General features: G+C 36.8%; 1 protein-coding gene across 2 annotated transcripts in view; it reads right to left on the minus strand.

The window, feature by feature from the left end:
• The window catches only part of LOC101257965 (mediator of RNA polymerase II transcription subunit 23), a 49,861-nt gene extending 32,351 nt beyond the window's left edge, over window positions 1-17,510 (minus strand). For both annotated transcript variants that reach the window (XR_002027831.3, XM_010322740.4), the window contains exons 1-7: window positions 17,049-17,510; window positions 16,935-16,978; window positions 16,608-16,707; window positions 15,546-16,526; window positions 10,837-11,071; window positions 6,893-7,110; window positions 6,177-6,384 (exon numbers count right to left, since the gene is read on the minus strand). Coding sequence is in view for 1 of the 2 variants with exons in the window: in XM_010322740.4 (XP_010321042.2) it covers window positions 6,177-6,384; window positions 6,893-7,110; window positions 10,837-11,071; window positions 15,546-16,526; window positions 16,608-16,707; window positions 16,935-16,978; window positions 17,049-17,189 (1,927 nt within the window). In the remaining variant the exon portion in view is untranslated. The remainder of the gene's footprint in view (window positions 1-6,176; window positions 6,385-6,892; window positions 7,111-10,836; window positions 11,072-15,545; window positions 16,527-16,607; window positions 16,708-16,934; window positions 16,979-17,048) is intronic.
• Between the last annotated feature and the right edge of the window lie 300 nt (window positions 17,511-17,810).

The raw sequence follows: 17,810 nt of genomic DNA on the forward strand, positions 1-17,810 counted from the left end.
TGTAGCAGTATGCAAGAAGACAAGGTTCAAAGGTTCTAACGAATTGAAAAGTTTAGTAGCTTTTGCTGTGAAGTTCCAAAGTGGGGGGTGTAGAGATACGGGGAGAAACTTCCGAAATATTTCTTAATGCAATTGAAACTTGTCTCATGGAACTGAGGAGTTTGAATAGTAGTGAGAAACGGAGGGTTGTCAAGAACATTATGGGGGATTAGAAGAAATAAAGAAATATATCAGAGTTTGAATTTCAAAAATGCTCCCAGGCACATTCCCCAAGAATATGACCTAACCTATCTTCCATTCCCTTTCCCTCTCCGGTGATCCTTCTGATCACCGGAATCAGCCCCTCTCGTCCTCCTTCTCTTCTTTATCTCTCCCTCCTCTTTCTTTTGATACCCACTTCTCCATTTATTTTCATCCCTCTTCTCTATCTTCTGTTTCGTCTCTCTTCTGAAACCGTTTTCACCATTGACCTGATGGAAGAAGACACCATTTATTTTTGCTGTGGGCGTCAAGTCTTTCAATGTCTCAAGAATTTCAGGTACACAGGGGGACTTGTACAAATGGACCGAAAGGAATAGGAGGTGCGCCACTAGAACCCAGTTTACCAAGAGAACAATATGGTTGATGCAAAGGCTGAAAGAAGCTTCTTTAGTAAAAGGGAACTCGGTCAGAAGGTGGAAGAGGCGAGAAGTTTTCTCTGAAACTTATTGTGCAAGGAATTTCAATGTCTGGACCATACATCGGCATCATTAACTTGAAAGGCAGAAGAAGATCAGTGTTGGTAATCCCTGAAATAACCTTTAACTCAGGCTGGATGCTCATTGCAGCAAAGGTGGAAAGATTTATTATTTTCCACAAGAATGAGAAAGTTCCAGTGGAACCTAGATTGACTGACAAGAACATCCCTTACGCTCATGCCGTTCGAAGTAGTAAATGGTCCAATAGTGGGGGAAAGTTCGTTCAATGCAGAAGTTACATAGGGGAGAGTTGTAATACCTCAAAAATGACTTAGGCGAAGCTAGAGCCTAACATGGTTTTCATGAGTTTTTAAGGTTCTAAATTGGTCTATAATGTGGTTAATGAGGCAGTGTCTAAAGAGTTAGGTGCATTGGAAGTCAAACGTCAAGGGATGACTAAGACGTTCGACGACTTAGTGTGCCTCATGTGTGGTTATGTGCCTATATGTTTGTTTCATGACGTTAGAAAGGTTTGCCTTGAAACAACCTTGTGTGTTTTGGCATGTTTTGTCGAGTTTTACGTGTTCGTTTTGGATGAAATTCATGTCTTGGCATGTTCGTTTTGGATGAAATTCGGGTGGAAGTCCCCAAGGACCAACCAAGGTCCCTTGAGGAAGGACCCTTTCTTTGAGCCAAGGTTGTCTAGACCAGGCCCCAAATGACTGAGGCAAACGACGGCTCGTGGGACAGTCGATGCCCGTCGATGGGTGTCGTGGGTCAACATTTAGCCTAGGGAGCTCAAGCTCCACCAAACAACGAGAGGATAGGACGGTCCGTTTGTGGACAAATGGTCCGTCGACTGCCCAGTCGTCGATGGTGCTGTCAACTACACAGCTTCACTGTAATGTCTAGGGGTGAAATTGTAAATTCACCCCACGTCCAAATAAGAGAAAGGGCGGTTACTTGGGGGTACTTTAGGTATTCTAAACACATTTATAAGCCTTTAGCACTTAGGAGAATTCATTCTTCAAAATCAAAACTCAAAACCTCTAAAGAGCTCTCTAGAACTCCATTGAAGCTTGAAGGGAGATTGAAGCTTGAAGGTTGATTTCTCCACCAATTTCTCTCAAATTTCGGGGATTAGCTTCAATAAGGTATGGTTTTTGATCCTTGAAACTATATTCATCAAGGAGCCAATCGTCAAAGTGATTTTCAAAGAGGTCTTAAAGGATGAGTTTTCTAAATTGAAATATATCCAACAGTTCTTGCATTAAAGGTTTTAAAGCATTGAATATTGATTGAATTGTTATTAATTTGATGATTTTAACTCAAACCTATGAACCCATGTAATTGATGAACCCTAGTTTTTTACTACTATATGGGTTAAGTGATAGTGACTTAATACTTATGAATTCTAGTGTAGTTTTCTATGGGCTATTGAATGATGTAATAGTTGTATTCAATTGATGCCTAATTGTTCTTAGATTGATAAATCTATATTGAATTGACCTAGATTCATTGAGCATTATAGTTTATGTATTGGATTGATGTTATGGCCATGGATAAGGGCCTGGTGGTATTGAATTGGATGATTTAGACATGGATTGAAGTGGAGAGAATGGATTGATGGTACGCTGCCCTAATTCTCTTTATTTCATGTTAATTAGACTTTAATTATGTTGTGATTGGTATGGTCCACTTATGGTGGCGGTGCTATGTCCCTTACTTGCAATTGATGTGACCTTGTAGGTGTTACTTTATGGATTATGATGACCATGGCCTTGTCAGCAACTACTTGAAGTATTATGATGATTTGTGTACTTGATTTATGTGGAGTATGAGCATATCTATCTACAAGTGATTAAGTGAAAGTATGAGTTCTTCTATTGTTCCTAGGTGATCATGTTAGACAATGACTATGTCTTATGTGTGTAGTCTTAGAGTTGATGCATGATAATTCCTAATTGACTATATGAGTTTATGATGGTTATATTGATCATGATATAGTAATGTATAGGATGACATAAGGATGATAAGGGTCATTCCTAAGTGCTTCAAAGAATGATATGCTAATATGTAATAAAGTAAAGTATGTTGTGTCTTGTTTTGGTAGACTTGTGTCCCTTACTTGATACGTGTAAAAATGATATGTGAATATGAGATGCCTTGACTAGGTAAGCTTAGTGCACCCTTGTCATGTATGAATGAATGATATGTGAGACCTTAAAAGATGTTCATGGACGTGGACCTTAAACCTAGTGGTAAGGTTATGTTATGAACTTGGAGTTGAGAGTCGTAATGGTATCCTTCTTGTAATGAATGATGGACTTAGGGTTGATAGGCTAGAACGGCATCATATCATCCTTAGGAAAGTCATGATGAGCTATCCTCCTCACTATTTAAAGGTAGCCCTAGTGGACCTCTTTGGTAGGGTGAATGTGATTGGGTTATGAACTAGATATGGAACCTCTTCATGTGATCCTTTAATGTCAATTACTCTACGAGAACAAAGGCTAGCACCAGGTGATTATGTTATGGGAAGTAGCTCTACTTGAGAAGGAGACTAGAATACAATGTAGCTTTACTTGAGAATAAGAGTAGAGTACATAAAAGCCCTTCATATTCCTTAACCATGTGCCTACATAAGATGTGTCCTAGTTCTACCCTTAGCAAGTAGAACACCCTAATCGGAGTAGGTTAGAACTCCGGGTTCCATGTTTAGCTATCATGGTCTATGTCGGGGGATACCTACTAGCATTAGGGAAGTTTTATGAAGTTTAGGTGGTGGTATAGGACGTTATCTAGACATTGCACAATAGGCTTTGAAGATGTTAGTGAGAGTTCTTCTCTAAGACCATTACTTGAATGTCCTTGTGTGATGAATGAATCTTGAATGAACTAATGAATGTAATGACTTAAAAGTTAAGAAAGCATGTTAAAATGAATAAATACTTATCTAGAGTAGTTAAGCTGTGAAGAAGGCATAGGAATGGTCACTTAGTATCTCACCTAGATAAGTCTTAAGAATGACTCTAGTAAGGGAAGTTGGTTGATTATGTAGACATGATCTAAGCGTTCGGTAGTCTTAAGAATTATTTAGGTAATCTTGAAGAGGTCAATCATGGTCGTTATCTTCTTGATTTACTTAAGTAAGTCTTTTGATAACCTTAGGGAGGAGAATGTCATATTATATGTATGTTGTTGTATTAAAGGTAAATGATTCTATCTTAGGTAGTCTATAGGATCTCTTAAGAGTGTGAGAGGGATTGTATGGGTGGTCGCTTCACAACTCACTCAAGTGAACCTTAGAATCACCTTTGAAAGGAGGATCTCATGTTCATGTGGTTGATGTATTGTAAGTGTGTGTATCTCATTATAGGTGGTCTTAAGAATCACTTAGGTGTGCCTAGAGAAGGTGGGCGGTCTCTCTTTGTCTTACTTAAGTGAGTCTTAGGATAGCTTCTAGTGAGGGAATTGCATGCTATAAAGTGTCTATAATAAAGCTAAGAAACTTCACTGTAACAGTGAAGTATATCTGTAAGTTTTTTCTAAAAATGTGCTAAATTGATTATGTGATTTCTTATGTATTTCTAAGGTGTTAAATGTTGTTCTTATGATTATATTATGATATTTAAGTCAAAAAGAAACATATTTCCAATAAATGTCCGTTTTCATGATTTTATGCATTATGTCATACTTAGTACATGTGTTTGTACTAATTCCATGCTTTTATCTATCGCAAAAGTGATTCATAGGCTAAGGTTCTTTTGAGAGCTAAGCTTGGATTAGAAGATCGTTCAAGCAAGTTGAACTATGTCCTCATTTGACTCGAGGGCATAGATGTCTTTTATTTCTCTTATCGAAGTACTTTAATAGACTTAGAAGTACTTATGTCTATTGTGTATGGGTCGTGTCCCAAAGTATTCTTGTGTCTAAGCTAGCATTCATAGATTCCAAATATTCTTGGCAAATATTATTTGGGCGAAATTCTACCATGTGTTTGACCATAGTATTTGGGAAATATATTTCACTTTTTTAGAAAAATATAATTTATACCCATAAGTTGTAAAAATATCAAAACTAACCATAAGTTTGTATTACAAGTCAATTGAATCTTTGTTACAATAATAACAAATAGTGTTCATGACACTATAGCAATGTGGTAATTTTGAGTGAGTGCAACAAGCATCATTTCATACATCATGAAGTAGACCAGACACATAACTTTGTTATCTTGAACCGATTATTCATCATTTTCATCAATAATCATATTATCATTTTACATTCACAGAATATTTAATCACTACATTGGAATTAATGTAAAAAATTATGTAATACAACATAAGCAACAACTATGAAATTTGGCCCAAATACTAGAAAAAACTACTATTGGGGAATTTGGGATATTTGCCAAAATATTTGCCAAATAATGGCAAAGTGTATGGACAAACACTATTTGCCAAGTTTTAGACTCATTATAGGGATAGGTCAGTATTATTAGAGCCTCTTATGTCAATATCGTTTCCATTAGAACCTATGTACTATTCTACAAAAATAAAACAATTACCATTTTCAAAAAAGATAAACAACAGACTATATCAAATAACAAAAGCCAAAAGACTACATGAAAAAGCTAATACTACAACTGACACAAAACTCTATACTACCACCAAACCAAATACATGAATAGGCTATTAATAGGACAACTTTTAACTACCGACTAACCTCCGTACCCTACTGTCTAAGGTCATCTCTTTGATAAGCTGCAGATGTGTCATATGTAGTTGAATCACCTCCCCAATAATTCCTCTGCCCTACCTCTGCCTCTCCTCGACCCACTATATTAAATCTCTCACAACTCCTCATTGGGCCATCTACACATACCTTCTTCCAATGCACAAACCATCATTGTCTATGTTCCCTCATCTAGTCCACACGAAGGTCATTCCCACTTTCTCCTGGATATCCTCATTCCTAATCATATCGCTCCTAAATCCTAATATGCCCACAGATCCATTTCAACATTCTTATTTCCGCCACTTGCATTTTTTGTACCTAGGAGTTCGTAATTGGCCAACACTCTGCCGCATAAGAAAGCCTGTCTAACAGCACTCAATTAAACTTACACAAAAGTTTTAAAAAAAAGATGGAGAGAAAAGGATTGGAACTTTAATACAATCCCAAAAAGAAGCCTGAAGCCCTTGATAACTTCTTAACAAATAAGAAAAATCCAAAATTAGAAAATTTGGAATGTTTCAAGAGAGATTAAGAGGATTATATATTAGAAATTTGGAAAAGAATTACTAGAAGAGACCTATTAAAGTTATTTTTTCATAACTTAGCACATAAAAAATTACAAAAATAGAATTCAAATGAAATTATGTATGTTAAGTGTTCTTTTCTCATTTTTCTACAAAAACCTTAAAGCTTCTCATTGAAGTATTGTTTGAAGCAACACATACTTGTTGAGTCACCCATGCAATTTAATGAAATGAGTACCTTTGTTAACTTGTCTCCACCATTCATCAATTTGCTTTCCTTTTTGTAGCTGCTCGTTATTCAGGTATTCTCTTGTTGCTGTATTTAGTGTCCAAATGCGCAAGTTCTGACAACTGCTAATGAAATCAAGTAGGATACTTTGAGGATTATTGGGATCAGAGCTTTTCTCCTCTTTATGGAACGAAAGAATTTTTCTGGTCGTCTCCACCTAACAGCAAATTGTGAAAATCATAAAAACATACAACGATAGGCTATAACACCAAAAACATAATTTAATAACTTATATTCTCATGAAGAACAGGAAAAGAAAATAAGAAACAAAAATTATACAAGAAAATTGATATACAAAGCTTTAAACATGGAGACGAAACTGCAATGACGCATTTCTGGTTCAGCACCTGGATGGGGAATTTTCTTCTAAAATAATAGGAAACCTCAACCCCCACCCCCACCTCAACCCCCCACCCCTTCCAAGGAGCTATCAGTGGCTTTTCCCACTTGCCCCTTGATGACTCGAACCTTCTAACGGTGGAGGCCCCTTTCTCCTCCACCATATTTCCCAGAAATTCTTGAAATCGGAGACAGATAAATATGAAATCAATGCAATTAACCAGCACCTAAAACATCAAGGTCATTACCAAAACGATTATATTAAAGTTCAATCAGTTTGTATCTTCCTTAGGTGTAAAAAAGTAGTTATATCCAAGATGGAAAACCTTTCTTGAGTCTGTATTTAGAGCATTCATCACTAGTTCAACCCGAATAATTTGTGCAAGTAACCACGTAACATGGTTCGTCCTAAGTATTTGTTGATCACCCTCTTGAAGTCGAAATACTAATTTGTCCACGAACTCCACAAAATCAACGCATCCACTTTTCATGAGAAAAAAGAATATATCAGAGAATATAAGCCACTCCTGCCAGCAATTGATTTCTGCAGAAAGTAAGGAGAGTACATTAAAACTATCAAACTATGCCAATCATATAGGAGGAGAGAAACTTACTAGGAAATAGAGCAACTCATTAATATCAACAATATACTTATTAATGTATATAAGGCGTATAGGAAGTTTTAGAGTCAAAACGTCAAGGAACGTCCATGACGTCCGGAGACTAGTGCAAAAGGTGTTAGTGTGACTTAGCCTATTTCACGGGGTTTTAGGAGTTGGTATTTGATGAAATTTAGTGAAAGGTGTCTAACACATATTAGAGTAGGTTTAGGGTCGAAACAACTCCCCAAGAACCACCCTAGTGGAGGACCCTTGCATTTGACCCAAACCTGCCAAATGAGGCAATGCAGGCAGAAGCTACCTATGCTTGCCATTGACGGGGCGTAGGTGAAACAACAGGGCATCGATGCCTCCGTCGACGGACACTTAGCCATTTTCCAAAAATGGCCAAAATGCATAGTCTCTGTCACAAACTATGGATGGGCAGGACGGTTGGGGGGCATGGGCGTCGACTGACCTACGGACCGTAGGTCGGGGGTCTCGTAGGTCAGTTCTGTAATTTCGCTGGTGAGTTTTAATTGGTTCATTTAATTAGTAATTAGTTAGGGGTTTAATTAGGGGTTAAGGGGTAGTTAATTAAGTTAGATAAGTCACTATATAAACTACCCTAAGCCTAAACCCAAAATTAACACTTTCAATTCCTAAACACAAATTGCTCTTCCTTCTCCCTACTTTCTCTCTCCCAAGGAAGACTCCATAGAAGACCAAGGTCTAAGGGTTCTAGGGCAGGAAGAAGATCACTTTTCTCTATCGATCTCAAGTAATATCAAGGTATGGGAACTCTTCACCTTTGGGTTCTCTTTCCCCAAAGGGTTCTTCAGAAATTGGTTTTCAAAAAGACAATTTCATATGGGTTTCTTCCCAATTCGAATTTGTTCTTCTAAATTTTATTGTATATGTTTTCCTTTGGTTATTATGTTTGGATTATGATGTATTATTGTGCAATTATGCTAGTTCTTGATAATTTAACCTAGTATGAGGGATAGATCATGAATTGACCCTAATTCCTTAACCCTAGGTTATGACTAGTGTTGAATTGATTTGTAATGATACAATTGACTTGGTTATTGTGTTAATTACTATTGAATGATGTTATTACACCTGTTATTGGATGAAATAGGTTGGTTGATGGTAAGACCATGGATGATGACTATGGAAGGAGATTTGGTAAGTCTTTGTGATCTCAAACCTTTATTTCAATTGTGATGGCTTGTACTTGGTGATGAAGTTCAATTGAAGTATATCTTGTGATTAGACTAAGTAGGTGTGGTACAATGATGCAATTAGAATGTCTTGATTATGTGATTGTAAAATTATGCTTAAGATGTAGAGATATAAGGTTGGTTATGATTGCCTATGTGCATTATTACGACATAATGATGATAATGTGCAAATCTCAACACATGAGGGTTGTATAAAAGGATATTTTCATGCAACTCCTATTGATCTAATGACTATAACTTTACAAGAAGTAGTCTCCTATGACCTAAACTAAGTTATGATTGTTAAAGATATACATTTCAAAAGGGACTCTAGCTTAGCACCATGTGAACTAGTAGTGAGGAGTGTCCCTTCCCATGTAGGGAAGGTAGGTTCACTATTGTACTCATGAGATAGGAGACAATAATGCATGGTGCATAAAGAGGGTCCCATGTACATCTCCTAGTTCATAAACTATGTTGCCCCCACAGGAATACTAGCTAGTGGATCCACCTAGATGCTATGTTCATGAATGGTACCACCTTGGCGAGTAGTCCACCTTCTTTCGGTGTAGGGTTACATGGCACTGGATTCCACATTAGCTCGGCTAAGGAAATATGTTCCCGAGAGTAAAATGAAGTAATAAAGTGAACTCTAACTAGGAGGACTCAAGGGGTTTGACTTAGACTAGGTAAGGGTATGGGACTCTACCTATACATTGTACTAGTTGGCCTTGAGGGAAGTCCTAGAACAATGTTCTTATGTTCTTATGCTCTTATGAAATAAATGACATGCTTATATTGATTCTTCATGTTAATGGTCTATATTGCTAAATATGATGATGAATAATCATGATGCTATGTTATGTGAACTTAGACATTATTCATGATCCTTTGCTGGTTTGCTTGGTTGAGTGGAGTTATGGGGCTTCACTTGATCATTGCACTAGTAGGCTTAGTAAGGGGTTATGGGTAAGGGTTTTACTTGTGTTATAATTTTGTGAACTCATGAACATGCTTTGTTGTTATAACATGATGTTGGAGTTGCTTTGGCTATGAATTCAAATATGCTATACACGTGTTAACTTGACTATATTTGATGATGTTGGTCTTAAGTTGAATATACTATTGTCTTAAGGAATATATGATTATTGTCTTATTTGTGTTCTTGGTTGTGCATAGGCTTTTTAAAGTAACTTGGCATGGTTTTGAACAGATGTCCCCTTTAGCATGATTTCTAAGTTGTGTGTGCATATGTTTTCATACTTAGTACAAGTGATGTACTAACCCCTATTTCTCCCTTTTTACCAAACATTTTAGGTTCCAGTCGTTGAAGGGTTCGTGGCTAATTTGTAAGAAGGCTTGGATCATTTCTCCAAGTCTGGGTATGTCCTCAAGATCCGAGGATGGTACCTTTTCTCATTCTACCTATGTGACTTGCTATAGTCTAATGAATTCGTTTCACTCTTATTTTTCACGACATTGTTGTAAGCCCTGAGTGGCCATTATACATTTATGTAAGGGCTATGCCCGAATTGTTTCTATTCCGACTTAGATGGTTTTATATGGGACATCTCTATTAGACTCTATATTGTGTATATTGTATATGTGTCATAAAAACAGAAGCCTGTGTAAGCTTCCTATGCGAGGAGTCTATGTAAACTTCCTATGTATAGATTATGTGTAAGCAAGAGGTCTATGTAAAACTCATGTAGTAGGTGTATGATATGTAATGACGAATGCTAAGAGGCTAGTCTTAGTCCTCTTCGAGGACGCCGACGCCGGTTACATCTAAGGGGTGCTCCCCGGATGTGACAGTTCAAGAGACCATGTACTCCTCTAATACATCCTGGTTTCACCCACGTGATCCCCTTCAGGCTAGTGAAAATTCTCCATAGTTGTTCTGTCCATTTACAATGTAACAAGAGATGGTTGACTGTCTCAGCTTGCTCCCCACACAGATAACACTTAGAGGCCAACTGATAACCTCTCTTGTTCAGGTTCTCATGTGTTAGTGCCAAGTAAAGCAGTTCACTTTGTTAGGCACCTTTGGCTTCCATATCATCTTCCATGGATAATCTTTCTCCTGTCCCCCTGTCCTGTTGATGGCCTTGTGAGCAAACTTGACTGAGAAGTCACCTTTGTTGTCATCCTGCCATAATGACACATCATTTTCCTCGGGCATCGGAATTTTCCTTTATGTCGTGCCCTTGGATGGAGCTTTCTGAATTATCTGAGAAAACATTAATCTTTTATTTTCTATCAGATTATTCACGCGGCAGTGAAGATTGAGTTTCAGTCTCAATGCCAAAGCACTATGCTGGAGATACAGTACTCAACTACTAATATTAATAATAACATTAAAAGAAAGAAAAGGGGAAATCTGAGAAATGTACAAATTGGCAACTCGTATCACAATCTCAAGCAGAGTTTGAAGTATGAGAATATTGCCTGAATTCGTCAACTTCAATAATTCAACAATTCTTTCAATAACTGCCTCGCAAACCATTTCCGATGTAAACACAGCACCCGGAGTTGGAGCCTGGGCATGAACCCTGTGACAGGGAGCCACAAGAAGCACACGTCTCCACCAGTCTGGTGATGGAGTGTTCCGAAGTGCATGCTTTAAACAACGCAAAGCTCGCTCCCAATCCAGGCTTCCTTTTTGAATGGAAGCTGCAAGATCCTATTTTCCAAATAAATGCAAGTACATTTAAACAACAAAAATATTATTTAACCATAAAACAAAGAAATTATAGATAACAACTGGTCCATGTAAGATAAATAAAGTCCTCAACTGGTCCATGTAAGATAAATAAAGTTCTGGCCTGTATACCGTATGTCCCATGTACATATACATTAGCAGAAGGGAATAGAGAAGACTGATATGGGCATCATATGCCGTAGCTTTTTTTATTCAAGAACATCATTAGCTATAGCCTACAGTAATTTTATGCAGATTGAACCTGCCTTTGAGCCCAAGTTACATACTTCATCTCTTGGTCAAACACCTCGTGTGAAGCTCTTCTGAACTGAGATAAGCAGCGCAGCATCCATGAATGTTCCTCAAATATGAACAATAAGGCTCTGCTCAGTAGATAACGAATATTAACTGGATTTCTGGGTAACACCTACAACCCCCATCCTAAAGATAATGATGAATATACGTCATTGCAAGGACTTGAATGGATGACAATAACGATAGCATAAAGGCTATTTGGAGGCAGCCTATACTCCTTATTACCTTAAGCTACGAATAATCTGACTCCAAAACCACGCCCAATAGAGACGAAACACACTAAGATATTCATTCCGATATGCCTAAGCATGTAGGAAAAGTTGACTGCTACATGTGCTTCTAGGAAGTAGCAGGTTCCTGATGGACTAGTCAAAATGTGTGCAGCCTGACCTATGCACCACTGGCAGTTGGGGCAGAGCTACAGTTTTAGTTACTCGTTCGGCAAAATCCAGTAGCTTTGGCCTAAACCCTGTATTTGTATTAAAAGCCTACTAAATATGTATAAATAATTTAACAAGAACCCAATAAGTGCGTGCATACACGATTCTGGTGCAAAGTCTTCTTCAATGTTGACTATGGGCAAAGTTGATTATTGTGCAGTTGCATTAATTTCGCAATTCTTTTGTGCACTGTAGAACTCTCAGATTAAGAAAACTGTTTACTACACGAGCTTTTGCAGTAGTCTTTTCACATTTATTTGCTTTTATTATTTTTTTAAAACATAATTATTGGTCTCCTCTTATTAGAAGGTTATTCAGTCCCTATTCATTTTTATTAATATTAAAATGCCTAAATCTAAATAGACATCGAATATTAAGATCAGAGCCCGTTTGGATTGGCTTAAAAAAGTAGCTTTTAAGTCAAATTTAAATGACTTTTAAGCCAAAAATAAAAAGTTGTAGTAATTGTGGTTGGCGGTGATGATTATAAACAATGGCCAATGGTAGTGGCGTTATGTTGGTTGATGTTGCTGGTGGTTTTGGATGATGATGATGGCTGTGGTTGGTGGATGATGGGTGGTGATAGTTGATAATTATGGGCATTGATGGTAGTTGATTATGGTAAACGGCAGCGGTAGTTGTTGTTAGGTCAAAGAGGATGGAGTAGTGAAATGTCTACTTTGCAGAAATCCTTGAACGAATAGCATCTTATTGATATGAAGACTTTGTTATAGGTCTCAATAATTCATATCTGCTCAGACTAAAAATGCATGTAAAAAAGAAAAACAATACTCAATGATTCAGATCCGAAAAATCCAGACCTACAAAACAAACACACCTAAAGACAAAATCTGAATGATTCAGATCCATACATGCATTAAGTGAAAACAAATGAGAGTTTAGACCATCGTATGACATGGCAGATTGTGCTAAGAAGACGGAAAAGGAGAAGAAGCAATGGTTTGGCTTGATGTTTCTCCTATTCGGGCTAAAATTTAATAATTTGGAAAAATTGGCTAGTTTTTAAATAGCGCCTATAAAAGTGGATACCTGGTGTCATTTCTACATTAAAAAGCACCCAAATTGACATGTGAAGATGCTCAACATTGGTTCATGTGCATGCAAACTAACTGGTAGAGGTCGCTATTGGTTCCCAAATTTTATCATAGTTGTTTTGTATGGCTTAAATTTTGTTCCACTGCCATTACATTTTCATGCTGGTCCAAAATTTCACTAAGGGGTTCAAAAAAAATATAGCGCCTAGAATTTGAAATTGGAACGTCAAGGTGAGTTTTGAACTCACTAAATCACAAAGTCAACGTCTAGTCTTGTGTTTAAGACATCAAAATCTATATATCTACACTAAAAAATTTAAAAAGACCTTATATGTACCGTATAACTTTATGCCAAGGGGATTTGGCTGAACACCCTCACCCCCTCCTAGATCCGTGTTATCACTCCTTAGTTATCCAATTGTTACAGCAGTAATTTCTTTTTAGTAGTGCAGTTATTTTCCTGTAATGGTGCAGTTATTTTCCTGTAATAGTGCAGTTTTTCATTACACTTAAGTTAGGAAGTCATATCCTAGTTTCTAGGGGTAGTTATTTTACAAGTAATGCAGTTAAACTATTTGTGTCTCAGGAAATGAAAGGCTGAAAAGTAATTTAAGTTTTTGAATACTTTAACTCAAGATATTGCAGGTTCTCTCTTAACGAACCAGCAATAAAAAAATAAACTTCAGATTTTATCTTCCAGTGTCCCATAACTAGATCCATAACAGGGGCCATAACTTGGTATTGGAATTCAACATCAACAGGCACAATTGGTGAACTTATTAACAACTTGGTATTACAATTCAACATCAACGGGCACAATTGGTGAACTTATTTCAAGAAGAACGTGCAACCAATATAGCGAGACAGGAAGTAATAAATGCACGCTTAGATGCACTCACAAAATATCTAGCGAATTCAAAGGTTGATTCTGAACCAACTAAACATACCAGTCAGAATCGAGGTTGGAAGGTAAAAGTGGAGCGGCAGAAGGGTCAAATCAGATGCAGGAGGAAATTCCATCATTCTTAGGTATACAAAGTTGGATTTTCCACGATTTACTAGCCAAGGGGACCCTTTGGGATGGCTGAACAGATGCGACCACTTCTTTCGCCACCAATAGACTCCAAATGAAGAAAAAGTTGGAGTTGCTTCTTTTCATTTTGTAGCTATGTTAGTTCATTACAATTTTTGTGAAGTCCTTACTCTTCTCTTTAGGTGTAACCTGTAACAACATTCTCTTCATGCTGCTTATTTTACATCAACTATAATTCTTATTTTACCGATTAAATGAAAAAAATTGGTCATGTTAAGTTTCATCCCCAAAAAAACACTTAAAAACTTGAAGCTGGTGTCAATGTTCGTGAAAAAAAATTATCAAAAACATGGGAACATAAATTAAGGCATCCATGAGCTGAAGATAGAATGATTAGATCGTCTTTGTTTGCTCAGGGCCACCATTTATCAGGACCTAGATGGTAAGTTCAGATTCAATAAATTCAAGAAAATAATCACAGGAAGTCCTAAAGAGAACCACTGGACTAGGAAACAACAGACTCCCCCCAATCAACTTAAGAGAACTAGATAAGGAAGACTCTACCCAATCAACTAAAGAATCAGAAATGGCCAGAGCATGAGAAGAATTTATCTTTCTCACCCATAGCCAACCACATAAAAAGGCATTAGATATAGGCTTTAATCACCATAGAACGGATCAGATACTCCAGCCTAAACTCCACAAACTACCATCAAAATCATTTCTATAATCCAAAATCCCACAATCAAAACCAAGACTATCCCTTTACCCAAGGTACATTCAATTTTAGGACATCAGAGCCCTTTCAACTCAAGATTTAAAAATTGTAAGCAAATCGTTTAAACACCATAAGCGAAAAATCAAACTTAAAGTAATAGCTGCCCCAATCCATTGGTTTAGGCAAAACCACCGGAATGCTATAATTGAATGTGTTATGAGCGACAATACAAATACATTTAGAATCAGAATCCTGCAACATTTTCTACATTTAGTATAACTAGCATAAACTCCCTTAACATACTACTAGTCACTAGAATTCATATCATAATCTTCGAAACTGCCCAACTTTTACTGGCAATTGCCATTAGAATCAGTAGTAATTGATTGAAAATCTATTAAATTTTCCACGCTTCTGCATTTCTCCACAACAGTTCCTTTATTTTTTATCTTTTTATTTTCGATAAGTAACAGGTCCATGACTAATTTAACCATACTTTGGCATTGATAAATGTATTAAGTCAGTGTTTTTAATAAGGTTCAGCAATAAAGCACGGCAGTGATGTTCTAGATCTTTCTTTTTTTGGGATAAGTATCATACTAGACCAAAATGGGCATTATTCTTCCTAGACTAACAGGCATTTTTCTTCCTAGACTAAAGTGGGGCACAAAGTATAGTTGTACTTGAATTTATATCATACATAAAACATATATAGTTGTTGATGTCAAGGACACCAAGAGGACTGCCAAAATATGATGCTAAAATGTTCTTTCAGTCCGGAAGATGTCTCACCTGCTCCTTTTTTCTCAAACAAACAGATTCCTATTTACACATTTTATCAGTATGCTTGTACATGATATTTTAACATGGTTCTAATAATATCACATATACATACCTCTCCATGCAATGGTTCCCCAAGCACACTAGAATATGTAATTGGTGAATATCTCATGTTAGCAACTGCTTCACCAGACGAATTTGCAGAGGCTTGAGGAAGAAGTCGAGCGGTCCCAAATGTAGGGCAGTGAAGGTGCTGATCCAACATTTGCATATGCATAGCCATCATATCTCGCCTCCGATGGATCTCCAAAATAAGAGTGAACAGAGCTTCATCATCTGGTATATTTTCTAAAAACTGCAACCCACTCCGGAGAAGTTCATAAAACGGTATACGGCATTTATCATTCTCAACCAGCAACCAAATAACATCTAAACAACTGTGTAGCCACTTAATTAGGGCCTTATCTGGTTTCCAATATTTCGTACTGTCTAATTCATCAATACCATGTAACTTTTGGTCCCAATTAATCAACCAATTCAACATATGGTGGAGAACTTCGGCATGTGTTACTGGCTTAAGATTAGAATCTAGACCAGTTAAAATAATTTTGCAACATAACTGACGCAGACTGCTTGTAGCATTATCATTTAACAACAAATTCACTTTTGCAACAGACTGTTGGCTAGTACCATTAACATCAGAAGACTTCATGGGAGACAAAGCAGCAGAAGATGAGGGTTCAGCTGCTGAATGAAGAGGGGACCCAATACCATGGACAGCGGGCAAAGGAGATGCAGGATTTGATGAGTGAAAAATGGAGGTAGACGCTACTGTGGTGGAAGAAGGGAGCAATCCAGATGTTAAATTAGCAGAAGAGACAGCAGCAGATGGTAGATTAGCCTGGCTAGCGGATATCTCAGTTGATGAAACGGAGGAAAGAAGAGAAGGCAAGAAAGAATCCCAGTTTATGAATCCTATACTAGACAAACTACATATGGCAAATTGAATAAATTCTGCACGAGGTGCGTGACTACTGCAATGAATAACGAGGGAAATAAGAACAGATTCTGCCACTGCACTTAGCTGTTCCTTGTCCTGGAATAACATGTCAGCATGCGTCATTACACAGAAGATAAACAAAAGCAAAGATGTAACATTTCCAAGTGAAAAACTTACAGTAAACTGGCTCTGCAGCTGTCCAAAATCTAAGAGAAATTGCTCATTTCGTGGAGGAAGCTCTCTGTTAAGAGCAGTTACTCTCTTCTGTGTCTTGTTCCTGTATATCTCTAACGAATCATAAGACTTTTCTTCTTCTTTTTTTATTCTTTGGGTCAGTGCAATGAAACATATGACTTTAGGCATCATAAAGCACAAGTTTGAAATGAAAAGAGAAGTGAAGCATGCATAAACTGAATGTAGATAGCTGATAAGAATTATGTGTCGAAATCAATTGCTGATAAATTTCAATTTCAGTAATTATTAATAAAAGAAGAGTAGACTTACGGTGGTTCTCTGATAGAATCATCTGATTTTTGTCCAGAATTTTTCTGCCAAAGAGAAAAAAAATAATATAATTTATATTTACAGAAGAAGGGGTTTGAAATTAAAATTGATTACCAGTCCTAAGTATAAATTGAAGAGATCAAGGATGGCAGGTCGAGAGGGATGAAACTGTTGGTGGGACCGAGACCTCAACTGGTGTGTGTTGTTATGCTCCATTTCTCCGCTGCTTGGAGTGGAAACGGGAACTCGCAGCATACTTTTCTTCTTTTCCCCTTCCGATTTAGACTTAGACTAGACAGTCCAAAATTAACTGCAAATATAAAAGACCAAGGAATATATGCTCCACGAGTTTCCCCTGAAAATTATGTCTTTTTTATCACATTGGTCAAATTTATTTCAAGTAAATTTCGATCAAAACTAATAATTATAAAAATTTTATAAAATATAAAAAAACACTTCGTTTTTTAACTTTTATAATTCAATCCAAATAATTTTAAAAAAAAAAAAAAATCTTTCTTCTTCTTCTTCTTCTTTCAACTTTCTCTCTTTTTTGTTCTTCTTCTTCCTTAGAAATCCAACTATCAAAACAAATATTCTCTCTATTATCTTCCTCCTCATCTCTGGTCCTGAATCTCTCCTCTTACTAAACTGAACTCGTGCGACTTAAAATGGATAAGTCATTAATTAAAAAAAAATTACAAATTTCGAACAATACTAAATTTTTTGTTAGATTAATGAACAGTAAATCGTTCTATAGATGTGAAAATTGAATAATGATGTAATGGTACCTATTATTTATTGTTTTTGAAAGAAATTCAACAAACCCAAAAAAACTTAATTTTGAGGAAATGTATATGTATTGTTAATATTCGGTGA

Source organism: Solanum lycopersicum, chromosome 5 (genome assembly GCF_036512215.1).
Source record: "Solanum lycopersicum chromosome 5, SLM_r2.1".
Lineage (NCBI taxonomy): Eukaryota > Viridiplantae > Streptophyta > Magnoliopsida > Solanales > Solanaceae > Solanum > Solanum lycopersicum.